At 51.6% G+C, this 17,500-nt stretch overlaps 4 protein-coding genes across 6 annotated transcripts in view; 2 read left to right on the forward strand and 2 right to left on the reverse strand.

Annotated features, from left to right (window-relative positions):
* The window catches only part of EMC8 (ER membrane protein complex subunit 8), a 7,894-nt gene extending 5,102 nt beyond the window's left edge, over positions 1 to 2,792 (reverse strand). Inside the window, exon 1 of the mRNA XM_083870384.1 lies at positions 2,530 to 2,792. Within this exon, the coding sequence (XP_083726510.1) occupies positions 2,530 to 2,727 (198 nt within the window). The 5' untranslated portion in view covers positions 2,728 to 2,792. The remainder of the gene's footprint in view (positions 1 to 2,529) is intronic.
* Positions 1 to 17,500, reverse strand: part of GINS2 (GINS complex subunit 2) — a 331,333-nt gene that overhangs the window by 20,890 nt on the left and 292,943 nt on the right. The window lies entirely within an intron of this gene.
* Positions 4,583 to 9,191, forward strand: COX4I1 (cytochrome c oxidase subunit 4I1). The gene is made up of 5 exons (XM_083870195.1): positions 4,583 to 4,664; positions 5,405 to 5,484; positions 6,199 to 6,363; positions 7,963 to 8,094; positions 8,920 to 9,191. Exons 2-5 carry the CDS (start codon positions 5,406 to 5,408, stop codon positions 9,054 to 9,056), a joined length of 513 nt encoding a protein of 170 aa, XP_083726321.1. The 5' UTR covers positions 4,583 to 4,664; position 5,405; the 3' UTR covers positions 9,057 to 9,191.
* Positions 10,077 to 17,500, forward strand: part of DUSP22 (dual specificity phosphatase 22) — a 15,711-nt gene continuing 8,287 nt past the window's right edge. For 2 of the 3 annotated variants that reach the window (XM_083870554.1, XM_083870553.1), the window contains exons 1-5: positions 10,077 to 10,110; positions 10,230 to 10,307; positions 11,594 to 11,627; positions 12,166 to 12,248; positions 17,006 to 17,055. In XM_083870554.1, the coding sequence (XP_083726680.1) occupies positions 10,287 to 10,307; positions 11,594 to 11,627; positions 12,166 to 12,248; positions 17,006 to 17,055 (188 nt within the window). In that variant the 5' untranslated portion in view covers positions 10,077 to 10,110; positions 10,230 to 10,286. Of the gene's footprint in view, positions 10,111 to 10,229; positions 10,308 to 11,444; positions 11,628 to 12,165; positions 12,249 to 17,005; positions 17,056 to 17,500 lie in introns of those variants that run through there. The other variant, XM_083870552.1, reaches the window with a different exon arrangement.

A 17,500-nucleotide genomic window follows, 5' to 3' on the forward strand; every position in this document is an offset into this window, starting at 1 on the left:
ACCCCAAAATCCTCCCCTGTGCCTGGGAGTGTTTGTCCCAAACCCTCCTGGAGCTCTGGAAACCTTGGGAATGTCAGAGTTCCCTGGAGAATTCAGTGCCCCACCACCCTCTGGAGGTGTTTGTTTGGAGTTTTTTTTGATTCCTTCAACCCCCTGAAAGTTTTAGGAGGCAAAACTTTAAAAATTTGGAAGTCCCTCCTCAATTTCCAGATTAAATCTGGAGATTTTTTGCCCCAGTCCCATCCTGGGATGACTCAGGGCAGGGAAGGGAGGTGAAACTTGTGGGGTTGGTGCTGAAAACCCTCCCACAGGGCCACCCTCAGCCAAAATCAGCAATAACTAAACCTGGAAAGGAGCAGATCCCATAAAACCCTGCCACAGCTGGGAAATCCTTTACAAATGAAGCTGCTTTGCTACAAAAAATCGAGTTTAAGCACCTTGATCTCCCTGATTTGTTCTGGATCCACAGCCCAGGTGGTGCAGAAGATGTGGAATCACCTCCTTTCAACCCTTTTCCATGAGAAAATCCGATTTTCACAGCTGCTCTGACAGGATTTATTGACACCTTTGCCTCTGTTTAAACCCAGAACAGCAGCAAAAGGCCCCAGGCTCTTGTAAAATTCTGTGTTTTGAAGGATCACAGCAGTGGCTGGGAACCACAGAGAGCTGCAGCAAATCCTAATTATTGTGGGAAACACCAAGAGCTTCCAATCTTTACCTTTTTGTACCAAAAACTGAGAGTAAAATCAGTAAAATAAGTAAAATCCTGCCATTGCTTTGGTTCCAGGATCGATTTCTTCCTGCAGATGTTGCAAGAAATAGGATTTATTTCCCAATATCCCAATATTTATTGGGATTTATTTCCCAATAACCTGATCCTGCTGCAATTTTTTTTTTTTAATCTGCACTGAAGGCCTGAAGTTCACCAAAATTCAAAAACCCTGTGGAAAGACATTTAATCCTGATTTAATAAAAACACACAGTGCTCATTCTGCTACTCCTCCACTGCTGTCAATGTATTTAAAAAATGATAAATTTTGTGTGTTTTATGGTAAAACTGACTGCTCAGGGCTCGGGCTCAGCTCCTGCTCATCCTCCTGATGTAAAATTCATCAATTTAGAAAGATGCCAATGTTCCTGTGGCATCATCTCAGCTGGAGAAAAGTGGGATTTATCTATGAGTAACTGGGCTTTGTTTCCAATTAAAATCTTTATTGGGATGGAAAAGACTGAGGGAAACCTTAAAGCTGAGTGTGGAGGAACCAAAAATGCATTATTTTTGTATTATTTTATTATATATGCTTTCAAAAAGGGATGGAACTCCTTTTGGCTGGAATCATGGAGTGGTTTGGGTTGAAGGGGATGTTAAAACTCATCCCATTCCACCTTCCCCCGTCCCGGGCTGCTCCTGGCCTTGGGCATTCCAGGGATCCAGGGGCAGCCACAGCTTCTCTGGGAATCTGTGCCAGGGCTCAGCATCTCACAGGGAACAATTCCTGCCCAAAATCCCATCTAAATCCACTCTCTGGCAGTGGGGAGCCATTCCCTGTGTCCTGTCTCTCCTTTCCTTATCTCAAATCCCTCTCCAGCTCTCCTGGAGCTCCTTTACGCCCTGGAAACTCTCCTGGAGCCCCTTTGGGCCCTGGAAATCGCTCTGAGCTCTCCCTGGAACACCCTGAGTTCTCCCTGGAGCACCCTGAGTTCTCCCTGGAGCTTTCCCTTCTCCAGTGAACATCCCCAGTGTTGGGAAAGATGGACCAGGGAAACCTTATAAATATGATTGCTTAGCAAAAGATTCTGAAAATATCAAACCTGTAATCGAAATAGAAATGGGAGCTCACTTTGAGTTGTAGGACACCGAGCCTTAGTCACTCTATAACCTGAAGACAACAGCCTGGGCAGCTGGAGGAGAATCCCTTTGGATTGAACAATCCCCTTCTGCTGCCTGAGGGATCCAAAGGCCAATGGAGCAAAACAGAAAAGTCTGAAGAGGAGTTTTTAGAGTTTAAAATGTAACACATGGTAATGTAGCAGTTCTTATAGGCTGTATGTAGATTCTATAGGATTTTGTGTCTTGTATTGGTTGGTCAGTGTAAATTAGAATATTCATCACAAAAGGAGATAGAATGGATTGGAACCAGGACCTTGGTCTCTTTTTCCTGCTCTTCCCCCTACACTCTGACCCTGCCCCTTGCTCTCTCTCCCCTCTTCTCAGCCCAAACCCTCTTGCTCTCTCTCCATCTCTCTTTGGGTCTTCCCTCCATCCCAGGCTGGTGGCTGAAGGCAAAGCCCTTTCTACCCACAACCCTTGCAATAAAACCACATATTCTAGAACATCTCAGGTTTGTCCCTGTAAATCACGGATATTTCTACACCCCCAGCTCTCCCAGCAGAGTTTCCCCAACCTTTATCTCATCTCCCCGCTCACCCCAACACCTCCACACTCCTCCCTGTGCCAACACCCCCCCCCCCCCTAAACTCAACCCACGACCCTTCCCCACCTCCCTGATCCCTGCAGGAACCCCTCACCAGGGTCAGGGCCACCTCCAGCATGGGGGCGAGCGCCAGGGTCCCGTGGAAGAGCGGGATGCAATCCACGAACAGCGCGGGCTGCGGCGGCCGCGGGGCCGGCGGGCGCTCGGCCACCAGCAGCCCGTTGACGGCGCAGTGCGGGTACTTGGCGCCGTGCAGGACCATCTTGCAGTAAGCTTGTGTGGTCAGTTTCATGGTGCCGTGTCCCGGTGTCCCGGTGCCGGTGCCGGTCCGGCCGCCTCACGCCGCGACCCGCCCGCCGCCCAGCGCGGCCGCCTGTCGGAAAACGCCGCTAAGCGCGGCCGGCTTTGCGACAGTGATTTTTGGGGGGGGGATTTGGGGTTTGTGGGGAGGGAGGGGAAGGGAGGGGAGGGAAGGGAAGGGAGGGGAGGGAGGGCAGGGAGGGGAGGGTCCCGAAAGTGTCCCCGGGATGGGAGTGCAGGGTCAGGGGTGGTTTGGGTGCCCGAGGTGCTGTGGAATCAGGGAATGGATGGCAGATGGGGTGAGGTGGGGAAAACATCTGGGGTTGGAAAAGGTCTCTGGGATCATTGGGCTGGAAAAAATCTCTGGGATCAGCCGGTCCCAGATGACTGTGACCGGTCATCTCTATGTCATGTTTTGGGTTGGAAAAGATCTCTGGGATCATCGGTCTGGAAAAGATGTCTGAGGTCATCCAGTCCAGCCTCTGACCCATCACATCCATGTTATGGTTTGGGTTGGAAAAGATCTTTGGGATCATTGGATTGGAAAAGATCTCTGGGATCATCCAGTCCAGCCTTTGACCAGTCACCTCCATGTCATGGTTTGGGTTGGAAAAGACCTCTGGGATCATCAGGCTGGAAAAGATCTCTGGGATTATCCAGTCCAACCTGTGACCAGTCACCTCCATGTCATGATTGGAATTGGAAAAAATCTCTGCAATGATCAGGCTGGAAAAGATCTCTGAGGTTATCCAGTCCAGTCTGTGACCCATCACCTCCACGTCATGGTTTGGGATTGGAAAAGATCTCTGCAATGATCAGGCTGGAAAAAACCTCTGGGATCATCAGGCTGGAAAGGATCTTTGGGATCATCCAGTCCAGCCTGTGATCAATTGCCTCCATGTCGTGGTTTTGGGCTAAAAGTGCTTTAAAGCTCATCTACTTCCAACCCCGACACCTTTCACTGTCCCAGGTTACTCCAAGTCCTGTCCAGCCCAGCCTTGGGCACTGCCAAGGGTGTGACATCCCAAATAATAAAAGAAAAAAAGGGTTTCTGTATAAAAGGTGACATCCCAAATTACTTCAGTGATGCCTCAGCTGTCACACTGATCCCATCCAAACCCCTGGAAGCTTTTGGTGCTTTTTCCATCCTGGTTTTTGGCTGGTGCTGGGCTCCAAACCTTGAACCCTGTGTGCGGTTCTGAGCCCTCCGCAAAAACACATTGAGGGGCTGGAGCGTGTCCAGGGAAGGGAACAGAGCTGGGAAAGGGGCTGGAGAATCCTGAGGGAGCTGGGAAGGGGCTGGAGAATCCTGAGGGAGCTGGAAAGGGGCTGGAGAATCCTGAGGGAGCTGGGAAGGGGCTGGAGAATCCTGAGGGAGCTGGGAAGGGCTGGAGAATCCTGAGGGAGCTGGGAAGGGTCTGAGCCTGGAGAAAAGGAGGCTCAGAGGGGCCTCCTGGCTCTGCACAAGTCCCTGCCAGGAGGGGACAGCCGGGGGGTTGGGCTCTGCTCCCAGGGAACAGGGACAGGAGCAGAGGGAACGGCCTCAGGCTGGGCCAGGGGAGGCTCAGGGTGGGCACAGCAGGAATTTCCCCATGGAAAGGGCGCTCAGAGATTGGAACTGCCCAGGGAGGGCTGGATCCCCATCCCTGGAGGTGTCCCAGGAATTCCTGGAGATGACACTCAATGCTTTGAGCTGGGCACAAGGCGATGACCGGTCACAGCTCGGATCCATGACCTCGGAGCTCTTTTCCACCCTCAAACATCCCGGGATTTTGGGAATGAGGGATAAACCTCCAGGGGCGGTCCGCCCGTATCCCGGCAGCCCCCGCGCGGGCGCCGCTCCGGCCCGGGCCGCTCTCTCCCGGCGTCCCCCGGCACTTCCGCCCGCGGTTCCTTCCGGTCCCGCCCGCCGTAGAGGACGGTCGCCAGGTCGTGGGGCCGGGACGGGCCGGGAGGAGCCCGGGAACGGGCAGGGAACGGGCTGGGGACGGGCTGGGAGGGAGAACAGAGCCCCCTCCGCCATCCCTATCCGCGCCCGGGCTGGCGGGGCAGCGCGGCTTGGGGGGTTGTTGTGAGGGGGGAGCGGTGCGACCCCTCCCGCGGGTTTCGGCCCGTCCGTGCGGGGTCTGTCACCGCTGTCGCGACATGTCGGGGGGGACTGAGGTGACAACCAGGGAGGGCAAGGTCAGGGGCAGACAGCGGGTCCGTGCGGGAGCTTGAGCGGCTTTGGGCTGAGGTGGGATCACTCAAATCCCGTGTGGAAGGGAATCCCTTGTTTGGGATCCCGCCCTTCCCTGGGATGTGCCGGGGCTGCTCCTGCCGAGGGGTCGCCGCAGTGGCTGTGGGATGTGCTTGGGGCTCCTGGAACCCGCCCAGGAACGGTTTATTTTGGAATTACAGCGTTCCTAGAAAGGTGATTTAAATAAGGGAACGTCCTTTGCTTCGAGTGCAGGGAGGCTCGGGTTAAAAACCGGGAGAGAAAGGCTCATCCAAGTCAGTTTAGTGGGAGAATATCCCACAAAATGTCAGCGTGGAGTGATGTGCTGCCCTTTGGAGAAGGAGCAGGACATCTTTAGGCTCTATTATATATATATATATATATATATATATATTCGTGGGAAATGCTCTTATTTGACCTTGGGCACTGACTGCTGCTGCTGCCCCTGCAGGATGTTGGCCTCCAGAGTGTTCAGCCTGGTCGGGAGGAGATCCATCTCCACCTCCCTCTGCCTCAGGGCACACGGACACGGTGGGTCCCTCAGGGCAGGGAGGGGACAAAACAGGGCCTGGAGGGGAGGAGCACAAAGAACTGCTCTGGGTGAGGGGAGGGCTGGGATGGAGGGAGCTCGGGGACCTGGCAGGAGTCAGAATCATGGATTGTTCAGGTGGGAGAAGAGCTCCAACGTCACCCAGTCCAAGCTGTGCCAAATCCTCACCTTGTCCCCAGAGCTCTGAGTGAAAATTCCTGGGGCACCTCCAGGGATGGGGATCCAGCCCTCCCTGGGCAGTTCCAATCCCTGAGCACCCTTTCCATGGGGAAATTCCTGCTGTGCCCACCCTGAGCCTCCCCTGGCCCAGCGTGGGGCTGTTCCCTCTCCTCCTGTCCCTGTTCCCTGGGAGCAGAGCCCAGGCTGTCCCCTCCTGGCAGGGACTTGTGCAGAGCCAGGAGGTCCCTCCTGAGCCTCCTTTTCTCCAGGCTCAGCCCCTCTCAGCTCCCCCTGGATCCCTGTTAGTCCTGGGATAGTGGGAGGTGTCCCTACCCATGGCAGGGGCTGGAATTGGGATGAGCTTTAAGGTCCTTCCCGATCCATCCTGAACCATCCTGTAATTCCATCTTTATGCTGTTAGAACTGGGATTTATTCTAAATGCTTCTACCTCCTGAATTCCTGCACTGCTGTGCTCTGTGCTGTGGGGGCTCAGAGGGGTCTGTACTGTCCCCTGATGTCCCCTGTCCCCTGTCAGGCGTGGTGAAGGCTGAGGATTACACCCTGCCCTCCTACGTGGACCGGCGGGACGTGCCCCTGCCCGAGGTGGCCTTTGTCAGGGACCTGTCGGCGCAGCAGCGGGCGCTCAAGGAGAAGGAGAAGGCGTCCTGGAGCGCCCTGTCCGCTGAGGAGAAGGTGGAATGTGAGTTTTGGGGATGCTCTAAGGGGACTCCCAGGCAGCAGCAGCAGGATTTCCATGTTGGGTTTGGGTGGGATGGGTTTAGGGGGAAGATCAGCTCGTTCTGCTGTTGTTAGAGAAATAAAAGAACCACAATCACCTGTCAAGGTGAGAAGTGAGAAGAGAAAGGGAAAGTTTTATTCTGGTTTGGGGTTTAAACAGGGTTTGGAATTTGATCAGGGATTGGGGGAGTAACACCTCTCACCTCTCTAACCCCAGTGGTCAACTTAGAAGTCCATCAATTTGTCCTTCCTCCCCTGGAAGGGAATGTGTTATTTACCAAACATCAGGTTTTTGTTTGTCTTACAGTTTGTAAGGAAGCTCTAGGAAAAATGGTAGAAGGCTGAAAAATCAAGGCAACAGGTGTGGAATGGGGTTAGGTGGGAAGGGAGTGGGAAGATCAGCTCGTTCCACCATCCCAGGCTGCTCCAAGCCCTGTCCAGCCTGGCCTTGGACACTTCCAGGGATCCAGGGGCAGCCACAGCTGCTCTGGGAATCTGTGCCAGGGCCTGCCCACCCTCACAGGGATTGATTCCTTCCCAATATCCAATCTAAACCCATCCAGCTCAAAGCCATTTCCCTTGTCTTATCACTCCAGGCCCTTGGAGGCCATGCTTGGAACAGCTTTTAATCCCTGTTTTTCCCCAGTGTCTGTGAGCAGAGCTGATCCATGAAGGAATTTACTTATGATGGAGCTCCTTGTGTGTGTTCCATGGTTTTTATTCCCAAGATCTTTGATGCTGTTACAGAACATGAAATGCCTCTGCTGTGGCTTCTGTTCCATGTCTGAGCTCACGTTCAGCCATTCCTTCCTCTCCCAGAAACCAAATAATAATAATAATAATAATAATAATAATTTCTTGATTCCCATCTGCTTTCAACAAGCCAGGAAAAAAAAAATCTCTTCAATACAACAATGTGCCATTGTTATTCCAGCTGAGTGAAGTGAGCCCCAAACACAAACTTGGATTTGAATGTTAACAACCACTGACCTTGCCATGAACCAAATTCCAGCTAATGAAAGCTCCCTGTGGGTGTTTGACTTGCAAATAATCTCTTCATCTTATTCTAACTGCTTTCCTGGTGTGAAGGGAGAACTTGGTCTGGGAAAAGTTTAAAAATTATTGAGGAATGGCTCCAGAATTTTCTGTTGCTCTGGGTTTTAAATTCCTGCGGATTTCAGTGGCAGCTGTGGAGCCTTTTGAGCTCGAAACATTCCTGTTGGAATTATTTGTGCTAGGAAGCTTTGGGGTCAGTAAGCCCAAAGCAATTCCACACTGGGAATTGGAGGGGAGGAAGGAGAACTCCCAGTTTTCCTTCTTTCAGGTCTGTTCTGTAAATAACTCGTGCCCAACTTTAGGATAATCTGTAAAATGGAGACTAAAACTGATGTGGAGGTGAAACAACTAATTGGCTTTGGTATGTGCCCAACTTAATTTAACATCCATCCCCTTTTGGGGAGCCTCAGGCTTCCTTCACCTCCCTCTGCAGAATTCCTGGTCACCTGCAAATCCCAGGAAAAGTTAAAAGAGAGGATTTGATATTTTTTTTTTTTCCCCCAAGTGTATCGGATGAAATTCAACGAGACCTACGCAGAGATGAAGAAAGGGACAAGCGAGTGGAAAACCATCGTGGGGGGAGTTCTGTTCTTCCTTGGTTTCACTGGATTCATCCTCATCTGGCAGAAGCACTTCAGTAAGTAAACTCTTCCCTGGAGAGTGGGATCAGGAGATGCCTGATGGGAATTCTGTGGGGTCAGGGTTATGGGACAGCCAGAACAGGGAGCTCCCAGCAGGAGCTCTCTGTTAACCCCTGAAAACTCCATCCTGGAGCTGTAACTTGTGGGGATGGAGCAGAAATATTCAGGGAGCTGACTCAGAGAAAAGGAGTGGAGGTTTGGGAGGACAGGAAGTGGAAGGGAATGAGCAGTGAGATTCTTGATCCCAGAGCTTCCCCTCTTTTGCTGCCTTGGGTAGTGAACATTTGGGTTTCTGCCACGTTTGGCTGCTTTCCCAGCTCCAGGGAGCCTCCAGCTGCTGGGAGGCAGAGCAGCAGTTAAAGGAGCTGCTCCCTGCCTTGAAAGAAAGGAAAGCAGGAAGCTGTTACCTTGGTGATGAAGGAAACCACTGGAGAATCCATGTGGGAATGTGATCTGAGCTGGATGCTGCAGAAACTGGATGCAGGGAGTGGAGGTTTGGACAGATCACAGAATCACAGGCTGGTTTGGGTTGGAAAGGGTCTTGAAGATTATCCCATTTCCCCTCCATCCATGGACAGGGACACTTCCCACTATCCCAGGTTTCTCCAAACCCTGTCCAACCTGGCCTTGGACATTTCGAAGAATGAGACAACCACAGCTTCTCTAGTCAACCTGCTCCAGTGGGGAAAAAAACCCCTTTTATTAGTGAAACTTAGGCCAAAATTCCCAACTTGGTGATGTGGCACGAGGACGTAATTCCGTAATTAATTCCGTAATTAATTCCATAATTAATTCCATAATTAATTCCCCAATTCCTGCAGTGTACGGCGCCATCCCTCACACCTTCTCCGAGGAGTGGGTGTCTGCTCAGACCAAGAGGATGTTGGACATGAGGGTGAACCCCGTGGAGGGCATCTCAGCCCAGTGGGATTTTGACAAGAACGAATGGAAGAAATAAAAAGCAACTCAGTGGAACCTGCTCTGCTTGAACGTGAAATGATTCCATCACCCCGTGCGTGACCTCGTTGCTTGTTACTGTACTGGAACACCCTCTCCACCTCCAGAAATGCTAATAAACGTCTGGTTAACTTGAGAGGTGCCTGGTGCTGGTCTCTGGATGGGTTTGGTGGGGTGGGAAATTTGGTTCCTGAATGAGGTTTGCTTCCTGGCTTAATGTTTTCGGGGCTAAGGAAGCTGCTGCCAAATTTCTCCCTTCAGCTGAGCCGGTGTCTCCTGGGCTCTGCAGGTTTTGAGCTCTTAATCCCTGTTTTTCACAGTTTTTCTCTGTGAGCAGAGCTGATCCAGGAAGGAATTTTCTTGATTATGATGCAGCTCCTTGTGTGCCCACACGTGGAAATCCATGGTTTTTGTTCCCAAGATCTTTGGTCTCTCTGATCCCTGCCCCTCTGAAGACTAAACCAGGATTTGACTTTAATTTGCTCTTTTCCTGATGGGAGAGGAAACCATCAGGAAACCATCAGGGAACTTGATGTGGTTTAGGAGCTGTGGTGGGGTCTCAGCCACTTGCTGGCCCCTCTTTCCCTCCCACTCAGAAATTTGGGAAGGTTTTTAAGGTGAACTAATCTGGTGGGTATTAAGCAATGAGCTCTCCTTCCTACACCTGAAAAATAAATCCCTGAAGTGATAAATTTATCTCTGAGGTGATAAGGATGAAGGTGACAATCCCAGGCTGGTGAATGGCTGGAATTCTGCTTTTCCTTCTTTTTGCACAGCCCCAGCCTCTGGCAGCCTGGTGGCACCAGCCTGGGTGAGGGACATGGAGCTGCCAGGGGTTTGTGCCTGGAAAATTCATGTTTTGGGGCAAATGGAGTTCCCAGTGCTGCTGGGATAAGGGAGTTGTTCCTTCCCAAAAGGCTGTGGAAGGCCAGGAGAGAAACCTGAGCCTTGCCATGATCCCAGATCTTTATTTCATCCTCCCCTTCCTGGCACCAGGCGCTCTCTGCTCCCTTTCCCTCCAGAGCAGCAGCGGGACGCGTCGGAGCAGCCTGCAGGTGAGCTGAGCTTGCCAGGGCTCTGCTTGCTCCCCTCCTGCCGTGTTTCCCTTCCTCCTGCTCTTGGGGAGGCTCAGATCTCACCATCCTCCCTGGGAATTTTGGGGGTTTGTTTGCAGGCAGCCTTGGAGACCGAGAAACAATCCGAAAATCCTGATCCTGAGCAGAGAAAATCCATGGGGAGTGGAATGAGCAAGGTACAGGGGGACAATGGGATGGTGGCCAGCACGTCCTCTCCTTCTGCAGCCCATGGATACACTTCCCAGGTCCCTAAATACAACTGTCTGCACCTTCCCCTTTCCCACACCCCTTTGGAATGCCAGGCACTTCAAGAGAATTAAGAAAACAAACGGATTTAAATCCGAGGTGAAGAGCTCAGTGTCTGCAGGTGTCAGAAAAGTGACAGCTGGCCTTAAATGCTCATCCCTGGGGTGGTAAAACCCTGGCATTTTCATCCTCAGGGATAACAGGGGTCCCTGCAGGGAAATTCCTCCCTTTCCACCCTCGGGCTGTGCCCCAGCAATGGGGGAAATGTGGTTTCAGTGCTGCTTTTTTCCTCCAGGGCTGGAGGAGGGGATCGATTTCTGTTGGTGTCCTTAAATAACCACTTGGAATGTGAGTCCTCCAGTTTAAAATTAGACTCTGGGACAACAACAGTGAGATCAGATCAGGGCAAACTCCCTCTGCGTGGCTCTGATGTGGTGTAACACCAGCATTCACCTGCTGTGGGCTCAGCCTGACAGGCAAAGTGGGGGTTACAACCCCCCAGGGCCACCAAACCCTCTTGGGGAGCCCAAAACCAAACAGGGCTAAAAGGCTGGGTTGGTGCAGACATTTTTTGATTCAGTTTTGGACTCTATAAGATGCAGGGCTCTGCATTCCCCTTCACAGTTTGTGCTGAATGCAGGTGTTTGCACCCAGGAATGGGCTGGGGTTCAGCTGGATGTGACCCAGGGCTGTTGAAATTCCCTAAAACTCCTCAAACTTCAGGGCTCTTCTGCCAGATGGGCACCAGCACATCCAGCTGATAATCAGCTCTGTCCTTCCGTGCCTCTGGAAATGCTCTGGTGGGTTCTCACACCCCTCAAACACCCTGAGCTGGTCCTTTTCTCCTTCATAACCCTGCAGCAGCGAGCTGGAGACCGAGTTTGCAGCCTTGACATCTCTTAACTGCAATAAATATAAATCCTGCTATAAATAGTGTCCATCCATGCCCAGCTGGCAGATGCAACCTTTGAAACTCCAGAGGATCACATCCAAACTCCTCCCATCTCTGTGCTGAGCTTTTCTGAGCTCTGCTCTCCTGAGGGCTTTAGGCTCAGCCTTTCCTGCTTGTTTATGAAGATGATCCTTGGATTTGGCTGCTTGGTTTGGCACGGCCTGGGGAGTTTGGTGCCAGGTGTCCTGGTCCTGCTGGAACCAGAGCTCATTCCCACCACATCAGATGTACCTTGAATTCTCTCTCTTTTTTGTCACCTCCCAGATTGTCACCGGCCTCTACCTGGGGAATATTCGTGGTAAGTGTCTCTCCCTGCCCCTCCCTGGTGCTGTGGGATCCTTGGGCAGCTGGCAGGGCTGGAGGATTCCTCTCCTTGGCAGCTCCATGTGCTCCCAACTGGGAATCTCAGCATCTTCCAGAGTTGCCCCAAATCCCCATCCCAATTTCCAGTGATCTCAGTTTAGCCCAGGAAAGGGAACTGTGGTCACCAGCCCTGCTGGAACATCAGCAAATTCATGGCATATCTGGAAACCTCAACAACAAGGACACAACAGCCTTTTCTGGGTTATCAGGGTTAATTTCTGATTCTGGGGGTGGCTTTAGGAACCTGCTGTCCCCTGATGTCCCATGTCCCTTGGGCAGGTGTGGTGAAGGCTGAGGATTACACCCTGCCCACCTGTATGGAACCTGCTGAGTGCCCACCCATCCCAGGGGGATTTTGTTTGGAAACAAGTGTCCAATCTCCTTCCCTGGGATGAGAGGCAGTGGGAAGGGCTGGAATGGGGGTCAGGGGGTGCCAGCAGGGCAGGTAATTCCCACCTGGCTCCCATTTCCAGACTCTGAGGACCACGAGAACCTGCAGAGGAAGGGGGTGACCCACATCCTGTCCGTCCACAACGGCGCCAAGCCCGTGCTGGAGGTTTGTGCCTGGCTGGGGGGCCTGGGGACCACCCGGGGCAGCAGGAGCTGGGATGGGACACCCGGGAGCTTCTCCTGCCCTGGGCAGGAGCAATGCTGGATTGACACCCATTTGCACCAATTTACACCGATTTGTACCATTTTACACAAGGCAATGCTGCCCAAAGCAGCTCAGTGATGGATTTGGGGAGGGGACCGAGGGCTGTTTGGGGCATCCCTCGGGGGTTTTTGGGCTGCGGGGTCAGGCCCGGTGCTGCCGGGGGGTCCCCACGAGAGGGCGGCGGCGCCCCGCGAATGGAGCCCCGGCGGGGAGGGGACACAGAGGGAGGGACCCGCTCCCTGCCCGGGCGCTGCTCCCTGTCCCCGGTTCTCTGCGGGGCCCTCGCTGGGGAAACTGAGGCAGGAGGGAGCTGCCCCTGCGGTGATGCCGGAGGGGTGGGGCGGGTCGCTGGTGCACAAATCCCTGCCCGGGTGGCAGCTGCGGGTTGGGCTCCCGGGATGTGCGGGGAGTGAGGGGCGCTGGATACCTGATGGGGACAGGGACAACTTCCACCGTCCCAGGCTGCCCCAAGCCCTGTCCAGCCTGGCTTTGGATATTCCAGGGATCCAGGGGCAGCCAAAGCTTCTCTGGGAATCTGTGCCAGGGCTTCACTGCACTCACAACCAAGAATTTCTTCCCAATATCCCATCCATCCATCCATCCATCCATCCATCCATCCATCCATCCATCCATCCATCCATCCATCCATCCATCCATCCATCCCTGCCCTCTGGCAGTGGGAAGCCATTCCCTGTGTCCTGTCCCTCCATCCCTTGTCCCCAGTCCCTCTCCAGCTCTCCTGGAGCCCTTTGAGGCTCTGGATGGGGCTCTGAGCTCTCCCTGGAGCTTCTCCTCTCCAGGTGAGCATCCCCAGCTCTCCCAGCCTGGCTCCAGAGCAGAGTTTTTCCAGCTTTTGGAGATTTCCCCCGACTCCTCTGGACTCTCTCCAGCAGCTCCACATCCTTCTTGTGCTGGGGGTGCTCCACCCCAGTGTTGGGATGCTGCAGGAAGGGAACGGGACCGCCAGGACCCCTCATCCTTTTTGGGGCCACCACGGGCAGGGAACCCCAAAAAAACCCCAGGGGAGCCTTTCCCTGCCAAGGTGCTGAGTAATGGGAGTGGGACAGAGCTCCAGGGATGGACAAACGGCTCTGGGCTGGAGAGAGCAGGGCTTGACCACACAGGGAGCAAAGCACATGGAGAGTTTACAACAGGGAGCAAAGCCCATGGGTGCTTACAAGGGGGAGCAAAGTGCGTGGAGAGCTTATAACATGGAGCAAAGCACATGGAGTGCTTACAACAGGGAGTAAAGCACATGGAGTGCTTACAATATGGAGCAAAGCACACATAGAGCTTACAAGGGGGAGTAAAGTGCGTGGAGAGCTTACATTAGGCAGCAAAGTGCAGAGAGCACCTACAATGTGGAGCAAAGCACATGGAGCACTTACAACATGGAGTAAAGCACATGGAGCACTTACAATGGGGAGCAAAGTGTACAGAAGGCTGAATATGGGCAGCAAAACACAACAAAGTGCTTACAACGTGTAGCAAAGCACACTGAGAATTTACAACATGGAGCAAACTGCACAGAGTGCTTACAATGGGGAACAAAGCAGAGTGATAGTTTACAACATGGAGCAAAGCACACGGAACACTTACAACATGGAGCAAAGCATGTGGAGAGCTTACAATGGGGAGCAAAGCACATGGAGAGCTTACAACATGTAGCAAAATCTATGGAGCATTTACAACATGGAGCAAAGAGCAGGGAGCGCTTACAATGGGGAGCAAAGCACAGAGAGAGCTTACAACATGTAGCAAAGCCTACAGAGTGTTTGCAATGTGGAGCAAAGTGCGTGGAGAGCTTACAATGGGAAGCAAAGCACATGGAGAGCTTACAACATGTAGCAAAACCTATGGAGCATTTACAACGTGGAGAAAAGCGCAGGGAGCACTTACAAAGGGGAGCAAAACACACAAAGCGCTTACAACATGTAGCAAAGAGCACAAAGAGTTTACAATATGGAGCAAAGTGCGTGGAGAGCTTACAACGGGGAGCAAAGCACACAGAACACTTACAACACGGAGCAAAGCATGCAGAGAGCTTACAAGATGTAGCAAAGCCTATGGAGCGTTTACAACATGTAGCAAAGTGCAGGGAGTGCTTACGATGGGGAGCAATGTGCACAAAGTGCTTACAACGTGTAGCAAAGCACACGGAGAGTTTACAACATGGAGCAAAATGCATGGAGGGCTTACAACGAGGAGCAAAGCAGAGTGAGAGCTTACAATACGGAGCAAAGCACACAGAGCACTTACAACATGGAGCAAAGCGCACGGAGAGCTTATAACATGTAGCAAAACCTATGGAGCATTTACAACATGGAGCAAAGAGCAGGGAGCACACAAAGTGCTTACAACATATAGCAAAGAGCACGAAGAGTTTACAATATGGAGCAAAGCACGTGGAGAACTTACAATGGGGAGCAAAGCACACAAAGCACTTGCAACTCTCTTGTAAACTCTGCGTGTAGCAAAGTGCACAGAGCGCTTACAACATGTAGCAAAGCACATGGAGCGTTTACAACATGTAGCAAAGCACATGGAGCGTTTACAACATGTAGCAAAGCACATGGAAAGTTTACAACATGGAGCAAAATGCATAGAGGGCTTACAACGGGGAGCAAAGCACAGGCAGAGCTCACAGCCCGGAGCAGAGCCGCGCAAAGGGGAAGCGGGCAGGGCCGGGGGGTTGAGCAATGTGTCAATCACGGCCCCGAGCCGGGACCGCAAACCCCAGCACCGCCCCCGTGTCCCCGGCCTGGGGACACCCGGGGCTGTGGGTCCAGTTATCCCTTTTTCTGACCCAGGTTTGAAAGACTTTTATTCCCTTTTCAGTCTCATGTGAGGGGTGTCGTGGTTTGAAAGCAAAACGAGTGAGAAGCTCCAAGTCAGAAATACAATTTATTAAGAAGAAAGGTAAAAAAGGTGAAATAAAATAAATGCAATAACACAAAGGAGCACTGACAGAGTCAGAGCACACCCTGAGCAGGGTGGGGGGAGCAGTCCAGGTGAGGGGCTCTTCCTGAAGCAGTGATCCCACAGAAAGGTCTGGGAGCTCTGCTCCTCTGGGAATCCAGTGGCTCAGGGCTGCTTGTCCTGTCCCAAATCCCAGATTCTCTCCAGGTGGGAATGCTTGGCTCCTCCCCCTGGGCATTGGGAGCATCTCCCAATGGGATGAGGAGTCGTGCAGTGGCTCCTTGATGGCCCATTAAACAGAGAGAGCTCCTGGAGGGAGTTCCCTGTGAGTCCTGGGCAAGGCATTGATGGGCCATGAGCAGAAGAGCCCAAAGGAGGGGCCTGGGAAAACACTGCCCCACCTGGTTCCAACAGCTCATGGGGATGGGGAGAGAATAAACGCTTTGTGTACATCCTACACTGCAACCCTGGACAGAGGGGTGAGACAATACAGGTTTTACAATTCACACCATCACAATCAGAAGCCAAACCATTTCCTAATTACAACTCATTATAAGCGTTTCTTGGCCTATCAGCTTTTGCCACACAACGTTGTTAATGCCTTAAAGCCAGTCATCTAAATGGTAAAAACTTGCTCTAAATGGTAATTGTGGGTCCTACTAACAATGCACCTTTTCATAATTCTATTTTCCTATTTATATGTTCCATACATTCACCTTTCACAGTTCTATTTCTCCAAAACATCCAGTCTTATTGCAAGGCCATTATGAGAAACTTGTTTCCAGTTCCATTTCTCTCTCAATGATGTCTGTCCTATCCTGTGGCATTTCTAACTCAGCATTTTCTCTCTCAGAGTTTGCACACACATCCATCCTATGTGAGCCTTCAGTCAGACTTTGAGGATTCCCTACAAATCCATTTCCCACAGCTGTGGGTCGGGATTTGGGGTGGATTGAAGCTGTTTTGGCTCCTCCATGGTGAATTTGATGGTGTGGTGGCTCTTCTCAATGCAGGGAGAGGTTGGGATGGCACCAGCATGGAGCTGTGGGTGAGGAGATGCATGGAAAACCTGTCTGTGCTCATCCTTCCCATGTGGGTCATTCCAGCACAGAATTATCCCAGTGCCCATCCTGCTCTGCCTCTTCCTTCCATAAATAATCCACTTTTTCCAACCTCCTGGGCTGCAGGGTGGTCCAGGTGTTGGGCTACCTGAGCCAGGATGGAGATGGGGCAATCCCCGTGGGCTGCAGGATTCCCTCTCCCTAAATTTTGCTAAGAAAAGATTACAAAAACCCCCTCAAGCTCCAGATAAAAAGGATCTAAATTTAGCTTTGACCAGGGAGGATCGAGGAAACGATGTTTTCAGGAGAGGAAAGTAACCTGACCTAGGCCAGCAGGCAGCAGATGATTTATGGGGTATTAAAAGGACGAGGAGGAAATAACTCATTGATGAGAGTGGCTTTGTCAGTGCACATCTTCCTGGTGGAGTTTGGGGCTCCCTGGCTCTGTTTTGGGGGAGATCCTGAATATTTTGGTTGTCCCCACATCTTGGTCTGTCCTGTGGGATTGAGAGGGGTGGGATGGATGAACCCATCCAGTGCAGTGGAGCAAACCCCAAAGTGGTTTTCAGTTTTCTTCTCTCCTCAAGGTCAACTGAAAAAGAAAAAAAAAAAAGGAGAGAAATGGAGGATTTTGTGATTCTTGAAGGTGTTTCGTGACTATTTTATTTTGTATTGCAGGACATGACCTATCTGTGTATCTCAGCCTCGGATTCATCCAGTCAAAACCTGTAAGTGGTTTCCCATCCTTTTTCCTGTTGGTCAATAAAAGCTCAGGGTCTGCAGGATGAAGGTTTAGTCCATTCATGCTGTGAAATTTCACATAATCCCTGACCTTCACAGAAGCTGGGGTTCATTTTTTTTTTGTGTGGTAAATAACATTTTAGGGGCTTAAAAATCTATTTTTAATGTGTGTTTGCGGTCAGGAAATGTAATTTTTTCGTCAAGTTCCAGAATTATTCCACTGGGCAGGATGGAAAATTGGAGTGTTAGAAAGACGATTTGTGTCAGCCTTCAAGGCATTTTTTTAAAAAAGAAAAATTTATTAAAATACAATTTTTTTTTTTGTCACCATATAAAGCACAGATGCTCATAAATCTTGGAATGCTGCTTTGGAGATGAAGCTGCTGAGAGGAGCTGGGAGGAATTCCCAGGATTTTGTGGGATGCTGCTGCC

The sequence above is a fragment of the Zosterops lateralis genome, assembly GCF_965231275.1.
Source record: "Zosterops lateralis genome assembly, chromosome: 12".
NCBI classification, from domain to species: Eukaryota; Metazoa; Chordata; class Aves; order Passeriformes; family Zosteropidae; genus Zosterops; species Zosterops lateralis.

Coding starts and splice junctions, on each gene's coding strand:
- COX4I1 (XM_083870195.1), top strand. CDS start 5,406: ATGTTGGCCTCCAGAGTGTTCAGCCTGGTCGGGAGGAGATCCATCTCC. Junction 5,485..6,198: donor CCTCAGGGCACACGGACACG/GTGGGTCCCTCA, acceptor GTCCCCTGTCAG/GCGTGGTGAAGGCTGAGGAT. Junction 6,364..7,962: donor CGCTGAGGAGAAGGTGGAAT/GTGAGTTTTGGG, acceptor TTTTCCCCCAAG/TGTATCGGATGAAATTCAAC.